This window comes from Lathamus discolor, chromosome 5, assembly GCF_037157495.1.
Source record: "Lathamus discolor isolate bLatDis1 chromosome 5, bLatDis1.hap1, whole genome shotgun sequence".
NCBI lineage: Eukaryota > Metazoa > Chordata > Aves > Psittaciformes > Psittacidae > Lathamus > Lathamus discolor.
In genome coordinates, this window is record NC_088888.1 from 123,608,918 (window position 1) to 123,622,900 (window position 13,983).

Genomic DNA, 13,983 nt, shown 5'->3' on the forward strand with positions numbered 1-13,983 from the left:
GCACAGAGAGAATCTGAACCCTGTCCTAAAGCAACAAGTGCAAAAAAAAGCAGTTTTACAGCAATCAATCAAACAATCTACATCAACAGGCTTAATTCATACATAGGATCATAGAACGGTTTGGGTTGGAAAGGATCTTAAGATCATCCAGTTCCAACCCTCTGCCACAGGCAGGGACACCTTCCACTAGAGCAGCTTGCTCCAAGCCCCATTCAGCCTGGCCTTGAACACTGCCACGGATGGGGCAGCCACAGCTTCTCTGGGCACCCTGTGCCAGTGGCTCAGCACCCTCACAGGGAAGAGCTTCTGCCTTATATCTAACCTGAACATCCCCTGTTTAAATTTGAACCCATCACCCCTTGTCCTATTAGTACATCTTCAAGATGACACGTTTCTTAGTGTCCACAGCTTGCTGAGAGATAGCAGTCAGGAGCTCCACTAACATCCAGAGATTTGTATATTAAATGCCTCCCTGAAAGATTTATAAATTCCGGGTACTTAATAACTGAGACAGATTGTTAATAACTCAGCCACAATTCGCTGACAAGATGCTGAACTAAGAGTTCTCCTTTGATTTGAGGAAAGCACAGGCAAGCTCAATCCATTTTGCTTTTTCTGCTCAAGTGTTTTCTTGCAGAAGCTGAATTTATATGGAAAAGGTCTGTTCCCTTTTAGAGATACACGTTTGAAAAATGAATTACGAATGTGAGCATAAATAACCAAGGCCTAAAATTCTGACAGACTGTAATTGCTGCTTCTAGAAGTGAACATTTCTGCAGGCACAATTCACTGTTTAAAGTGCTGTCAAACATTGCATTTTTCAAGAGTAAGGGAGCTGGAAAGCAAAAACCTTTTGACATAAAATAGGATAAAAGAATCTGGAAGTAAGTATGAGTAAGACAGTGAGTAGGACCCAGGTAAACACATTCCCCTCCTTCGCACTGGTGCAAGTGATTTTTTCCACCTGCCCCCTTCTCTTTTTGTTACTGTTTTGTGAATGTGTGGAAAGACACAAGGATAGGCTGGTGCTCCAGCTGTGACTTGGTCTGCACACAGTGCTTTTCTTGAAGCATGTACCTATGCTTTACCTTCTCTGCACTGAATCCATGTTCAGCAAACCACTTCAACCAAAGTCCAAGAGCCTTCTGCAGGAAATCATAGAATTATAGAATGGTTTGGGTTGGAAAGAATCTTAAGATCACCCAGTTCCAACCTTCTGCCATGGGCAGAGACACTTCACACCAGGCCATGTTGCCCAAACCCCTGTCCAACCTGGCCTTCAATACTGCTAGGGACGGAGGATTTACCACTTCTTTGGGCAACCTGTTCTGGCGCCTCATCACCCTCACAGTAAAGAACTACTTCTTTGTAACCTGAACTTCCCCTGTTTCAGTTTGAATCCATCACCCTTTGTCCTACCACTACAGTCCCTGCTGAAGAGTCCCTCTCCAGCATCCTTGTAGGCCCCTTCAGATACTGGAAGGCTGTTACACTCCCTGGCTAACACAGGAAAGGTCAGAAATATCACGTTTGTGAAGAAGTAATCCCCATGTGGGAACCTCTCCAAGTGTGCTCCATACTGTCACCTGACAGCCCTGGGAGCAGCCAGGCTCCTTGGAGGCAGGAGGCAATACCTCAGGCATTGCTCTGCAGCCTCCAAAAGGGACTCTTCAATATCATAATCTCCAGAACTGTATTTACGACCTGCAGCTGTGGTGCCAAAGAGGCCCCCGGCCCCTTACACACTGAGACTATTGTTGGCAAAACAGAGCTCTGAGGTTTCTCGAGTGACATAAGCAAGTTAACTGAACTACACTGGGCTGCTCTGGATGGGGGTGGAGAGGGGTATTTGGTCTTCTTTGTATTGATCGGATTATTTGGGGCTTTTATCACTTCTGGTGTTAGCAGTCTTCTAACTTTTAATAGCCCTTAAAGCACAGTAAGGTGTGAATGAGCAGGAATTCATTTGTCAGGGCTTTGGACTTCCACGGAATGAGAACTTGAACTGATTAATAAAAAAAGAATCCCCATGTTGCACATAACGTAAAATAAGTATATATTGTAAGTTATGTGTGAGCTTATTACGCAGATGAAATGTTTGGCATTGCTCTGCAGCCACTTAAAAGGGATACCTCAATGACTTAGAGCAGTGGTGTTCCCTCTGTCTCACTCCCAAAACAAAGCTTTTCCCTGATGTGGTTAAACTACAGAGCACGTTTTGGGAGCATACAGGGATATGGACTTCTCATTGCCAGCTTTCAGCTGTATCATCTTCCAGTCTTTTTGCTTTTTCCAGAATTCTGATGCCTTTCTACAGCATGTATCTGCAAAGAGGGGTGAGAGGATATCACCTTTAATCCCATCTAAAGGAACAACCCCACTATTATTTTTCTTCTGCTTTCTGTATGACAGCATGCAGACCAGCACTAAGTTTAATATTCTAGGGAATTAAAGTGCTCTGACATATATACCCTTTGGTATTAACACTCAGATATTCACCAGAAACATTGTGTCTCTGGACAGTAATGAACAGGTTAACTGGGCAGGTTGTTTGCCAAGTTCACCCCTACACAACATGAATAAGAAATGCTGCTGCTTTTCTGATATTAATAACTTCTTCTCAAAGGGAAAGAAAATCAAACTCAGAGAGTTCAGAAGATGCTTATGAGACCAAAGTACTGTTTAACCTATGTACTGATCCTGATGTAGCAACTCTGCCCTACAAATCTGTTCTTCTAAGGTCTTCTTCCACAGCAGCCTTTCTGAGATGGCTCATTTTCGTTGTGCTGAAAGATCACCACACTCTTACATTCTAGGTCCCCAAGGTTCTGCAGAAAGCATTAGGTTCAGGTTTTGAAATACAGATGTCTGCTTTGAAGGTGTTCAGCACTTTCTGAAACTCAGGAGTGTTCTATGTCCTATTCCAATCAGCTCACGTTTGCCTTTCTCAGAAACAAAAAGACTATACGACAAGAAAAGACACCTCCTGCTCAGAGGAAAGGGAAATTGATGTCCTGGGGGGGGGGGAGGGGGGGAGATAAAGACACAGTTTTTACTTATCCACACTCATTTTCCTATCGGAAACATGAATGCTGCAGTAAATGAAGTTCTGTCTGATTCTACTTTCAGCAGAGTCAATGGCAAGGTCCCTAAAACAGGTCCCATCACTGCTGCCTGAAGTCAACCCCACAAAGAAGCATCCAAATTGCACTAACTTTGAGAGGGATCTGGGTATCTAAGACAACGAACTGTCTGGAAATCCTGGATATGTAAAGTGAATGCATTCACCTCACTTCCCTGTGAGATTTTCTTCATCTCACAGAGAGTGTACCCAGAAACAGAATCACAGAATCACTGAGGTCGGAAAAGACCTTTAAGATCATCAAGTCCAACGTTACCCCAGGATTGCCAAGACCACCACTAAAGCATATCATTGAGGGCCTCACCTACATGCTGTGTAAACGCTTAAATAGACCAAATGGTTTGCACAAAGCTTCACGAGAAGCCAAAATGAGAGATGAAGACTGTGTCTAGCATATTCTGGGTAATAATGGATCTGAATTCTGGCATTCCTATTTTGCCTCTTAGCCAGAGCAAGGAACTGCACTGACACAGCTGAATCAGAAGAAAGCTCTATGTTCCAGGTACTATTTTGAATATTAGGAAGATTTTCTGTTCCTCAGATGGGTTGTAGTCCTGTGATTAGGTTCTAGAAAATTCACATTTTAACCAAACTGGTTGAATCCCAGTTACAGCAACAGAATTAAACTCCTGCATGAAGCAACGCTGGTCTTCCAGAAGAAAAGGAAAGAAGGAACAATGACTGGTGTTATAAAAGCCACATATCTCTAATGATGCATGTTTCCCAGTCTGCTGTTTCTCTTTTCTGACATGAGAAAAAGAGAAGGAAAATCACTGTTCGAGAGGGCAATGGAATAGAGCTGCTACATGGAGTAAAACGACTGAATGAGTTAGTAACACCTGTACAAGCAAGAGATCATAGAATCACAGAATCTCAGCCTGGTTTGGGTTGGAGGGACCTTAAAGCTCCTCCAGCCCCAACCCCTGCCATGGGCAGGGACACCTTCCACTGGAGCAGCTTGCTCCAAGCCCCTGTGTCCAACCTGGCCTTGAGCACTGCCAGGGATGGGGCAGCCACAGCTTCTCTGGGCACCCTGTGCCAGCGCCTCAGCACCCTCACAGGGAAGAGCTTCTGCCTAAGAGCTCATCTCAGTCTCCCCTCAGGCAGGTTAAAGCCATTCCCCCTGTCCTGTCCTACAGGCCCTTGTCCAAAGGCCTTCTCCAGGCTCTTTATAGATGGGAAGACTGCTAAAATTCCAAGTACAACTGCTTTGCAAAATAAAACCTTCACAGCAATAGTGCTGCAATTTAAGTTAAGGCCCAAATTTGTCATACCTGAAACTCTCACCACGTTTAAACATCTTGACCTGTGCGGTTAATCCATAAAAACAGACATTCTGAGATTGTGAGTAAACTTTTGTTAAGTTGGACCTCAAAGTTATGCCCTTGGAAACACAGAAAACCCCTGTAAACCATGTTCTCTCATTTTTCAATGGGAGGCCTGAAGTTAACACCCCACAAGTACAAACAGGAGTGGTTTACAGTCATGAAAAATATTAACTAACTAAGAGACAAGAGGTCATGAGCCACACATGCAAAGTAAAATGGACCCATACTTCCCCACACTATTACATCCTCACTTACTGGGTTGTTTTCAGATAAAACACTTCTGAAGCCCTCTGATTTACTGATTTATTATAGCTGTACAACAGAGGAAGACTGACAGGCTCTGGGGAGATGCCTTCCTCATTCACTCGCTCTCACTCGCATTTGTTTCCACTGTCAAAGGACTCTGGTACAAACACAATCACCCCATTCTCTGGGCATTCCAATTTCTGCTGGAGTTTACAGACACATACAGAATGTAAGATCACATCCCTATAAATTGCAGCAGCAAAGCAAACTGCATGCTTGAGAAATTGCACACAAACCACATGCTGCTTCTTTAGGAAAAGTGCAGATTAAAAATGGCAGCAACATTGGACTTGAATATCCTCAGAGCATTGTTCAGCATTTAGAAATGAAATCACAGGTTAGCCTAAGTTAGCCAAAGGCCTCAGCACAACAAAACTCACACAAGAGCTCTTGTACAGGAGATAACGTGAGCAAAATAAAGGCTGAAATTCCAGGCTACTACATTTCCTAATCCAACCTTTGTGTATTTTTTCCTTACCAAACTGCAAGAACTACGAGGCAGGAGTTTTCTTTGATGATGTGTTTGTATCACCGATGTATCACACTATGGTAACACAAAGCAGCAAACAAGTAATAACAATAAACATCTATTTCGTTTTAAAGAGAGGCTTAAGAAGGAGGGAATATGTTCTATCTCCTTTGCTTCTGACATTTTGGTCCTTTTTAACTTCTTGCAATTTCGATGTCTATGACCAGAAACTGATATGACACATTTTTACCTCTCACTGTTAGTTTTCTGTGAAAGGTGAGAGTAATCTGCTGACATAGTTCTTTCAAATGAAGTCTGCAGTACAGTAACACCTCACACCACATGCAATATGCTCAAGGTACCTCCCTTGAAGGTAAATAAACTCACAAAATCTTACCTCAAATAAAAGTTCAACATCTGTCACATTTAATCAGCAATAAAGTCAGGTACATAACTCTTCACAATTTATCCTTCACCAACGCTATGTCATTTCCAAGTTGAAACGTGGAAAACATTTTGACATTTGCAAGAAGTGTGGCAGAGAGGCAGCCTGTCATGTTATCAAAATAATTTATGTTCAAGAATTCCTGTGAGTCCAACAGGAAAATAACATCTCCACCATTCCAGCTCTTAGTTTAGACAACTCCAGTGTTACTTGATATGACATTCTTGGGAAAAGAAATCATCTTAAATTGACAATGATAGTCCCCTAAGCTGACAAATACAAGTTGCTTAAATTCTCTGTGTGCTTCATTTTGTGTTCTTACAAGCTCTGTTTGAAACAGGAAAAGGGGGTCAGATCTGGGAGTAGAAGAGATTAAACTGCAATTTTGTTTTCCTCATTTTCGGGCTTGCCTCTAGTATCAATCTCAGCCTGCTCTAAATTATGTCCAGCTGTCTATGGCCCCCAAGGACAATTCTAGCAGCCAGAATTAGTTGGAGTGCAGTGACATTTTAACCACACACAGTCTTCCTCCAGCCTACCTATCCTTGGGTTTTTGAGGACAATGGGGGGTGGCAACAAGCCCTGCCAGGAAGAAAAAATGTGAACATTTAAGTCGTAAACACATTGGAGTTAAAGAATGTATGAAAACTGTGGGATTTAAGGAAAGTAAAAACTGAGATGTGACAGAGTTCACTAAAGCAGCAGGGAATAGAGTGCACCATTTGCAGAAGGAGCCAAAAGTAATCAGGGGCCAGCTTCGCAGGGCTGCCTCAACAGACAGCACTGTCAGTGACTGCTGCAAAGGGTTGGCCTCAGCAACACCATGTTGTATGTTCAGAAAGAAAGGATGGATGGTTTGACTGCTTCTTACATGACATCTTCAGACATTTCAGGTATGTAAATAAGTTGTTCTGCTGCTGAACAGCTCATTCACATACCTCACACCCTTCTCAACGTTTCCAAGGGTCTAAATCCTGCTATCTTACATCAGTAAAATTTCCAGTGGCCTCAGTAGGAAATATCTGAGCTACAACATCATGAACCGAGTCCACTACCTCCATTTAAAGGACTGAGAACTATCCCTGGCAGAATACAGTACTTCAGCAAATGTACAAGTGTGTCTGAAGCCAAGTATAGGACCCATGCTCACTGGCTTTCATACACCCTCCAAAATGATGTTTCTGCTCTTTCCTGCTTTTCCTTTTCTAGAGTGAAAAGAACCCACTGCAGTTGTGTGGCACAGACAGTGTTTCCCTAGGTGGCAAATTAAGACATATTTTGATTTAATCCATGATCCAACAAGTTAAATTCAGTCCTCTTTGCATGCAGATATGGCAATGCATTCAACACTCACCAAGTGCTGCTGTGAGTACATGTAAGTAATGGATGCTACTAACTGTATTCATTAGATTATTAGAAACATCTGTGCTGCTTCCTGTAAGCATGAAAGTCAAATTCCAAAATACATTAGGGGGCACAAATATAGATTTACACTAATAGAAGTCAATAACTTAGAGACAATCTAACACTTCAAAGTTGTATCTGTAAAAAATGACACACAGGCTTTACAGGAACCTTTTTTGGAGCAGGACAGTAGGTATCAAAAGGTAACTTGTTACATAGGCCAGCATGAAACAGGTCCTAAAAACACAGCCAACCTAAATTTTTTCTATCACACCATGTTGTTGCTTCTGTACTTCACAGAACCATAGAATAGTTAGGGTTGGAAAGGACCTTAAGATCATCCAGTTCCAACCCCTCTGCCATGGGCAGGGACACCTCACACTAAACCATCCCACACAAGGCTCTGTTCAACCTGGCCTTGCACACCGCCAGGGATGGAGTATTCACAACCTCCCTGGGCAACCCATTCCAGTGCCTCACCACCCTTACAGTAAAGAACTTCTTCCTTATATCCAATCTAAACTTCCCCTGTTTAAGTTTTAACCCATTACCCCTTGTCCTGTCACTACAGTCCCTAATGAAGAGTCTCCCCAGCATCCCTATAGGCCCCCTTCAGATACTGGAAGCTGCTCTGAGGTCTCCACGCAGCCTTCTCTTCTCCAGGCTGAACAGCCCCAACTTCCTCAGCCCATCTTTATAGAGGAGGTGCTCCAGACCCTGATCATCCTCGTGGTCTCCTCTGGACTTGTTCCAACAGTTCAGTCATCAGTGAGGTGTGTGGACTGTAAGTCCTACATTTTAGAGTCCCACTTACCTATAAGCATAGAAACTGCAGTGAGAGAGGAAAAATGCTATCTTCTCTCAAAACTACCTACGAAAAAAGACAGGCAACATACTGTTAAATGTATTCTGAAACTACCAACGTGGCCGTTTCTAAAACAGGCAAGAAAAGAAGCAGTTCAGAGACAAAATTAATGTGACCTTCCAAAAGAGAACTGATGCTTTACTGACACAAGATCAAACGTAATTTAGTGTTAAGAATTTACGGGGTGATATAAGAGAGCCATTCTCTAGGCCAGCAGTGCCAGAGGCCTGCAACCTAATATGTCATTTTCTTGGGAGATCTCAAGTTCTCCGGGCTCTTCACGGCCAACATTAGGGCGGTAAAAGGGTTCTTTAAATAAAGAACTCATGTTCAACCGCAGGAAGAGAGCTGCACTGCCACGGCACAGTGCCCCCAGAAGCCAAACTGAGGTCCTGAATAAAGATCCAGCTTATCCCTCTGTAGGAAGAGTTCCCTGGCACGCTGCTCCTCACCAGCACCACGCTACCCATGAGTGCTTCTACATCTCTGTCATGCCTCTTCATCCTCCCTTCAGCTTTCTCACTGGGTAGGGAAATAACGGTATTTCATGGGCAGAAGTGGCCTTTGATGGCTGTTGAAGCTACGTGGTGTCTAATAAAACAGGCATTCCCCTGTGAAGGGCTCTGGGGTTTTATTTACCAGATCCAGAATGGGCAGGAAAACACATCAATCCTGATATTTAATTTCAGGTACCCTGCCTAGCTGGATGGACTCTCCATACTATTGCTTGCAAAGCCACAATTCAGCCTAAATTAAAAGTGTATGTTTATTACACAGGCTTTCAAAACCATGCTCCAAGGAGCAAGCCCAGCACCCAGCATGAGCCAGTTCATCACGAGCTCAGGTAAGGAGATGGCGAGGCTCATTTCCACAGATCAAGATGTCCTCATACCTCACTGCTCCGGGCATCACAGCCCTGCTTCCCGCAACGGGGCAGCCATACCACAAACACTGCTGCACACAGCCAGGCTGCAATCTATAGCAGGTAAACCACCAAGTGCCTCACCACTTCCCTCCTTCCACCTCCGCCTCACGCCGCTCCTCAACAGCCGCCAGCCGTCGAAGGCCCACAGCATCCAGAGCGATGGCCGCGCTCCCCTCACGTCCTGCCCCGGACCCGCCGGCAACGGCTCTCCCTCAGGCGGCCGCCTCACGCACCCAACATGGCGGCGCGTCCCGCACCTGCCCCGCCTCAGGGCGCCCCGGCGGGCGGCAGCGCAGGGCCGTGCCGAGCCCAGCCCGCCCCGGCCCGGCCCGGCGGAGCGCTCGGGCGGCCGCGGGGTCGGTAGGGGGCGTGCGGGGGCTCCGGCAGGAGCCGGGGCCGGTTCTATTTAGCTGAAGGCCCGCGGGGTGCGGGGAGAGGAGGCGAGACCGAGCGGGCGGGCGGGCGGGCGGGCGCCGGCACGGCAGCGGAGCCAGCGGACGGACGGTAACGCGCCGCCGGGAGCAGCGACCGCCGCCGTCCGCGCCGGCCCCGCCGCAGGTGAGGAGCGGGCAGCGCGGGGTGGCTGCGTGCCGCGGCGGGTTCGCGGGGTAACGCAGGTGCCCGGCGAGGTTCTCGCCCTGCGCGGTTCTCCTGGCCCCCGTTCATTGCATAGGGTGAGCTCGCACACCAGAACGGCTTCGCCACCCGAAAGGTGCGCTGGCAGCGCTGACACCGCTGAAGCAGCGGAGCGGAGCGGAGCCGCCTCGCCCAGGTAGCGGCCGGGCAGGACCCGGTCCCGGCGGGGAGCCCGGTGCGAACACCCCCCCGTTCACTCGTCTGTCTTTCTTTGCAGGGTTCACGATGTTGACAGCTATGTTCTTGGCTGCTCTCATTCTTATTACAGTGCATTCGCAGGAAACGGAGGAAACCATAACGTACACGGTAAGGTTGACTAGAGCTCGAGGTAATTGCTGCTTTGCAGGGATTCTTTGCTAAATGACCCTTAAGCAAAACCAAATTCTTCGCCAATGTATAGCATGCAAATACAACGTTCTTCGGGCTGGGATGTTAACCATAAAATAAGCTGCTCCTGCACCGAAACAGTGTTTTAAAGCTGAAGTTGACAAGATAGAGCAGAAGAGACTACAACTGCCTGCTCTGAAAGCTTATCTGTGCACCGAGTTTGATGAACTGAACGTTATGAGGCTTTAATATTTGTTTAATCCTCAAGACAAGGTCCCTATGGACCTGAATTTGAAATGGATGGAATCTGACAGATAATTAGGTCAAACTTTCTTTGGTGTTTTCTTTTGGATACTTGAAGCTGCTTTTAACAAAACGTAAGTGCTTCAGAACTCGGTGCTCTCAACGAAGCATCCGAGCCCTGCAGTGATCACAGGACTTAGTTTCTGAGCTGGTTTTGAGCAGTGCTTTTGCATGGCTTGATGGATTTGCACAGGGACACTGGAAATAGGTTTTTCTTGCAACCAAGTGACAGAGTAAGAGGTTTAAAGGAGTTCTTGTAAAGCTTCTTTTGAACTAATTTGCCTGTGTTCTGCCTTTGGCTTGCATAATGCACGTCGTAGAAGGAGTGGCAATTACATCGGCTTGGGCTGGGGAAAAACCCACACTTTCACATCTGATTTACAGTCGTAATCCCTGCAACTTGCTTCATATGGGTGGACCTCTGAATATGTGTACAGGCATTAGCGCAATGCCACACAAGCAGAAAATTCTGCACACATGCAGAAAGTTAGAGAACCACAGCCAAAGGCTGAGATTGTGTCTTATACAAGTAATCCCACTGAAGTCAGTGGGATGGCTCAAGCCAGTCAATATTGCAGAGTTGGACCTTAGTGTAGAAGATGGGGCTTAAAGAAGCCTCAAGTGAGTATCCAGAAGCCAGCCATAAAACACTCTAACACTGGGCTTTAGAAGCAACGGAGTTTTGGAGGCTGGGAGCACTTTTATTTAGAGGCTTCTGTGATTATTTTGTAAGTCCCTATATATAAGTGCAGATTTAATTACCTTTTGCAAATCCAGTCTAACACACAGATCCCATCCCCCTGCTTTGGCTCATTTATTACATGCTCTTTTTACAAAACTAAGTAGAATTTTCTGTTGAATCTACATAGTTCTGTTAATACCAATGGGAAATGCTTATGATTTGGGTTCCTCTACTCCATTTTCAAAGAGGTCTTAGCATTTAGGTGCTTCAATGATCATCAGACTCCAACCATATAGTGCTACTTAAAAAAAACTCAGCCTTTGGACGTTTTACTCTTAGGATGCTACTGTTTCTCACACGTGCATTGTATTCATTTAGAGCCAAATCCTTTTTTATCCCTTTCTATCCCTTCAGCTGCAATAATAGATGGATTTGGCTCCTTGCAGTTAAATAGACAGTACTTCTGTTGTGCATTAGCAGGAATTGGGCAATTCAGTAAGTGCATGAATTAGCTGTTTTCCTTTGGGCTTCCATTCTCATAGCTACAGTAACTTTAGTGTTGTCACCTCGGCATGCAGTCAGCCCATTAGAGATGGAGAATTGTGATACAATTCGCTGTGCACTTACCCCTTTGGAAGTAAAAGCCTTCAAAGCTGCAGATCACTGGTGTCACCTGCAAAAGAAGAACATATTTTCAACCCTACTGCTGAGTCAGTGTGCTTTAGTAACAAGTTCCTCAAAATAACTTGAGGATAGGGCATGGAACAAGTGGATCTTGGCATTGGAAGAGCAAATTTGTCCCTTGTATAGTTCCTCTGCAACAAGATTGAGCTCGCTTGACTGTGACTAATTACATTAGCTGACTGCATTCTTTTTTCTATAGGACCATTAAAGCAATATCCTGAGCAGCACAAGATGAGTATGAACCTACATAGTATGGCTCAGTTGATTCATTGATACTTTAAATGTGTCTGCTGTAGTTGGTATCATTTTGATACTTAGCTAATCAGTTTCTAAATGTCACTTGTGATTAAAATTAGCTAGAAAATATAATGGGTTTGGGCAGAGGGATAATGAAGATGCTCACCCAACTGCAGGGCAGAATGGTTAAAATTCTTCCTCAATGTACTAGTCTGCATTGATATGAACAGTTACTGAGTATAGTCTTGTTTGAATTTTGCAAAATCTTATTTATACAAGTAGTCCTGTTATAAACTCTAAGTCCTGTTATAAGCTAACCGTTTATTGTATGTCTCCCAATATAAATTGTTCTTCCTCGACTGCAGCTCCTGGAGTCATGTGATTGCAAAGCATGTGAATGAATTTCCAGCTGCCATGGGATCCTTCCCCATTGCTGGAGTGCTAATGGGAGAGAGGATGGAGCGCAGGGGTCTGGTAGTCCCTCTGGTGAACTGGGAATTAAAGCTGTTCACCCATTGGAAGGCAGGGGGGTTGGAACTAGATGATCTTAAGGTCTTTTCCAACCCTATTCTAAGATCCAAATTCAGAAAAACTTGCGCTTTTTTGGATAAGGTTTTCATACTGGTCAGCTGGATCCAAAGGTTCATCTATTCCAGGATTTAGCCAACTGTGCTTTAAAGTAGTGTACAGAAACAAGGCAAGGGGGCAGTGATTGCTTTCCCACTTTGTTCCCAGCCCCAATAAAACCTATCTACTCACCACAAATGATATCTCAGGAACTTCCCAAAATAGAAGCTCTCTCTGTATATATTTGTTGTTCCTGCCCAGCAGTGCTGTACCAATAGCTGTTTTTCTAGCTTACCAAGGTATGCAAACACTGCATTTCCCTTAGTGTCCAACCTGGAGTTTATTGCAGTATGCTTGATTATTTTTCCAAAATAAGGAATCCCAAGTAGCCTAATATTTATTTTTTCTCTCTCTAGCAATGCACAGATGGCTATGAATGGGATCCTGTTAGGCAACGGTGCAAAGGTACAGTAAATAATACTTAAAGAATACCAATGGCAAGTCTGTCTTTGCAAATTATCACTGCACCCCCCTGTTTTGGACAAGGAGGTGTGCTTGCATGTCTCATTGTGTTCTTTGTGTTAATGGTTCCTGCAGAAGGTTCACCTGTTAAAAGCATGACTTGTGTTGTTGCTAACCACAGATATTGATGAATGTGAAATAGTCCCAGATGCATGTAAAGGTGGGATGAAATGTGTTAACCACTATGGAGGATACCTCTGTCTACCCAGAACAGCGCAAATTATTGTAAATGAGAGAGAAGAAGCAGCAGCAGAATCCACTAGTGGTCGAAACAACGTCATTCGACGGACCCCAGCCGACCCTCACCGTGCCCCTCCAAACCCGACTCATCAAATCCAGTGTGCAGCTGGGTATGAGCAAAGTGATCACAACGTGTGCCAAGGTAAGCAAGCTGCCCTATGTTTTCCTTTCAGGATGACTGAAGTGTGTGTAATACCAAATGGAATACCTGGAAAATGATAGCCTAGAACTCTTGTATTTACTGGAATGTATTGTGGCACCATCAAACTGGACGTGTAGAGGCTTAAGATGCATAAATAAAATACATGCATGTTGTTATATTTCAAGGTACTAGAACTTGCAGTTTGTTTCATCTGTTTCACAGTACTGAGTAGAATTAGTTCTGTTCTCTGTAGAGCCTCAAAAGAAAAACCCGGTAATGCAAGTAAGCAACTCCAGTCAAACACTTTGGGTTGAATTAAGTATGTCCAGGAGAGGCAGTGCTTTGGCTAAAGTAGGCAGCACAGCAAGTCATGTTCTAGACAATTTGCAACGACTTGCAAAACTATGTATTTTTTAGTAAATGAATGCTGAATGGAACAAAAAATTACCACTATGTGAGCATTTGCTTAGAGCAGACTGTAATGCAGAAGAATAGAGTGTTTTTCCTATGTATGAGGAATATTGCTCAAGTAGTAGGAACCAAACATCTGAACATCTTGTGCTCTTCTGATCTCTATAGAAGTAGCTCTGTGCAGGCCCTGCCAGCTTCCTTCCAGTTATAATCGAGCCAGCCTTTGAAACTATGGCAATGAAGAGCTTTCATCTGCGTGTACATACACCACACACGGTGCCAAAATGCTCAGGGTATTAGCAATGTTAATTGTATGCATTCAGGACCCAGCCTCACTAGCACTACTGT

The 13,983-nt window shown here is 44.6% G+C and overlaps 2 protein-coding genes across 7 annotated transcripts in view; one reads left to right on the forward strand and one right to left on the reverse strand.

Annotated features, from left to right (window-relative positions):
* CCDC85A (coiled-coil domain containing 85A) overlaps window positions 1-13,983 on the reverse strand; it is a 271,108-nt gene that overhangs the window by 188,368 nt on the left and 68,757 nt on the right. For 4 of the 5 annotated variants that reach the window (XM_065682465.1, XM_065682466.1, XM_065682464.1 and 1 more), the window contains one exon: window positions 11,460-11,505. The gene's annotated coding sequence lies outside the window, so the exon portion shown is untranslated. Of the gene's footprint in view, window positions 1-7,908; window positions 7,931-11,459; window positions 11,506-13,983 lie in introns of those variants that run through there. The other variant, XM_065682468.1, reaches the window with a different exon arrangement.
* Window positions 9,299-13,983, forward strand: part of EFEMP1 (EGF containing fibulin extracellular matrix protein 1) — a 51,816-nt gene continuing 47,131 nt past the window's right edge. The window contains exons 1-4 of one of the 2 annotated variants that reach the window (XM_065682476.1): window positions 9,299-9,442; window positions 9,738-9,826; window positions 12,737-12,785; window positions 12,964-13,224. In XM_065682476.1, coding sequence (XP_065538548.1) covers window positions 9,746-9,826; window positions 12,737-12,785; window positions 12,964-13,224 — 391 coding nt within the window. In that variant the 5' untranslated portion in view covers window positions 9,299-9,442; window positions 9,738-9,745. Of the gene's footprint in view, window positions 9,443-9,469; window positions 9,657-9,737; window positions 9,827-12,736; window positions 12,786-12,963; window positions 13,225-13,983 lie in introns of those variants that run through there. The other variant, XM_065682477.1, reaches the window with a different exon arrangement.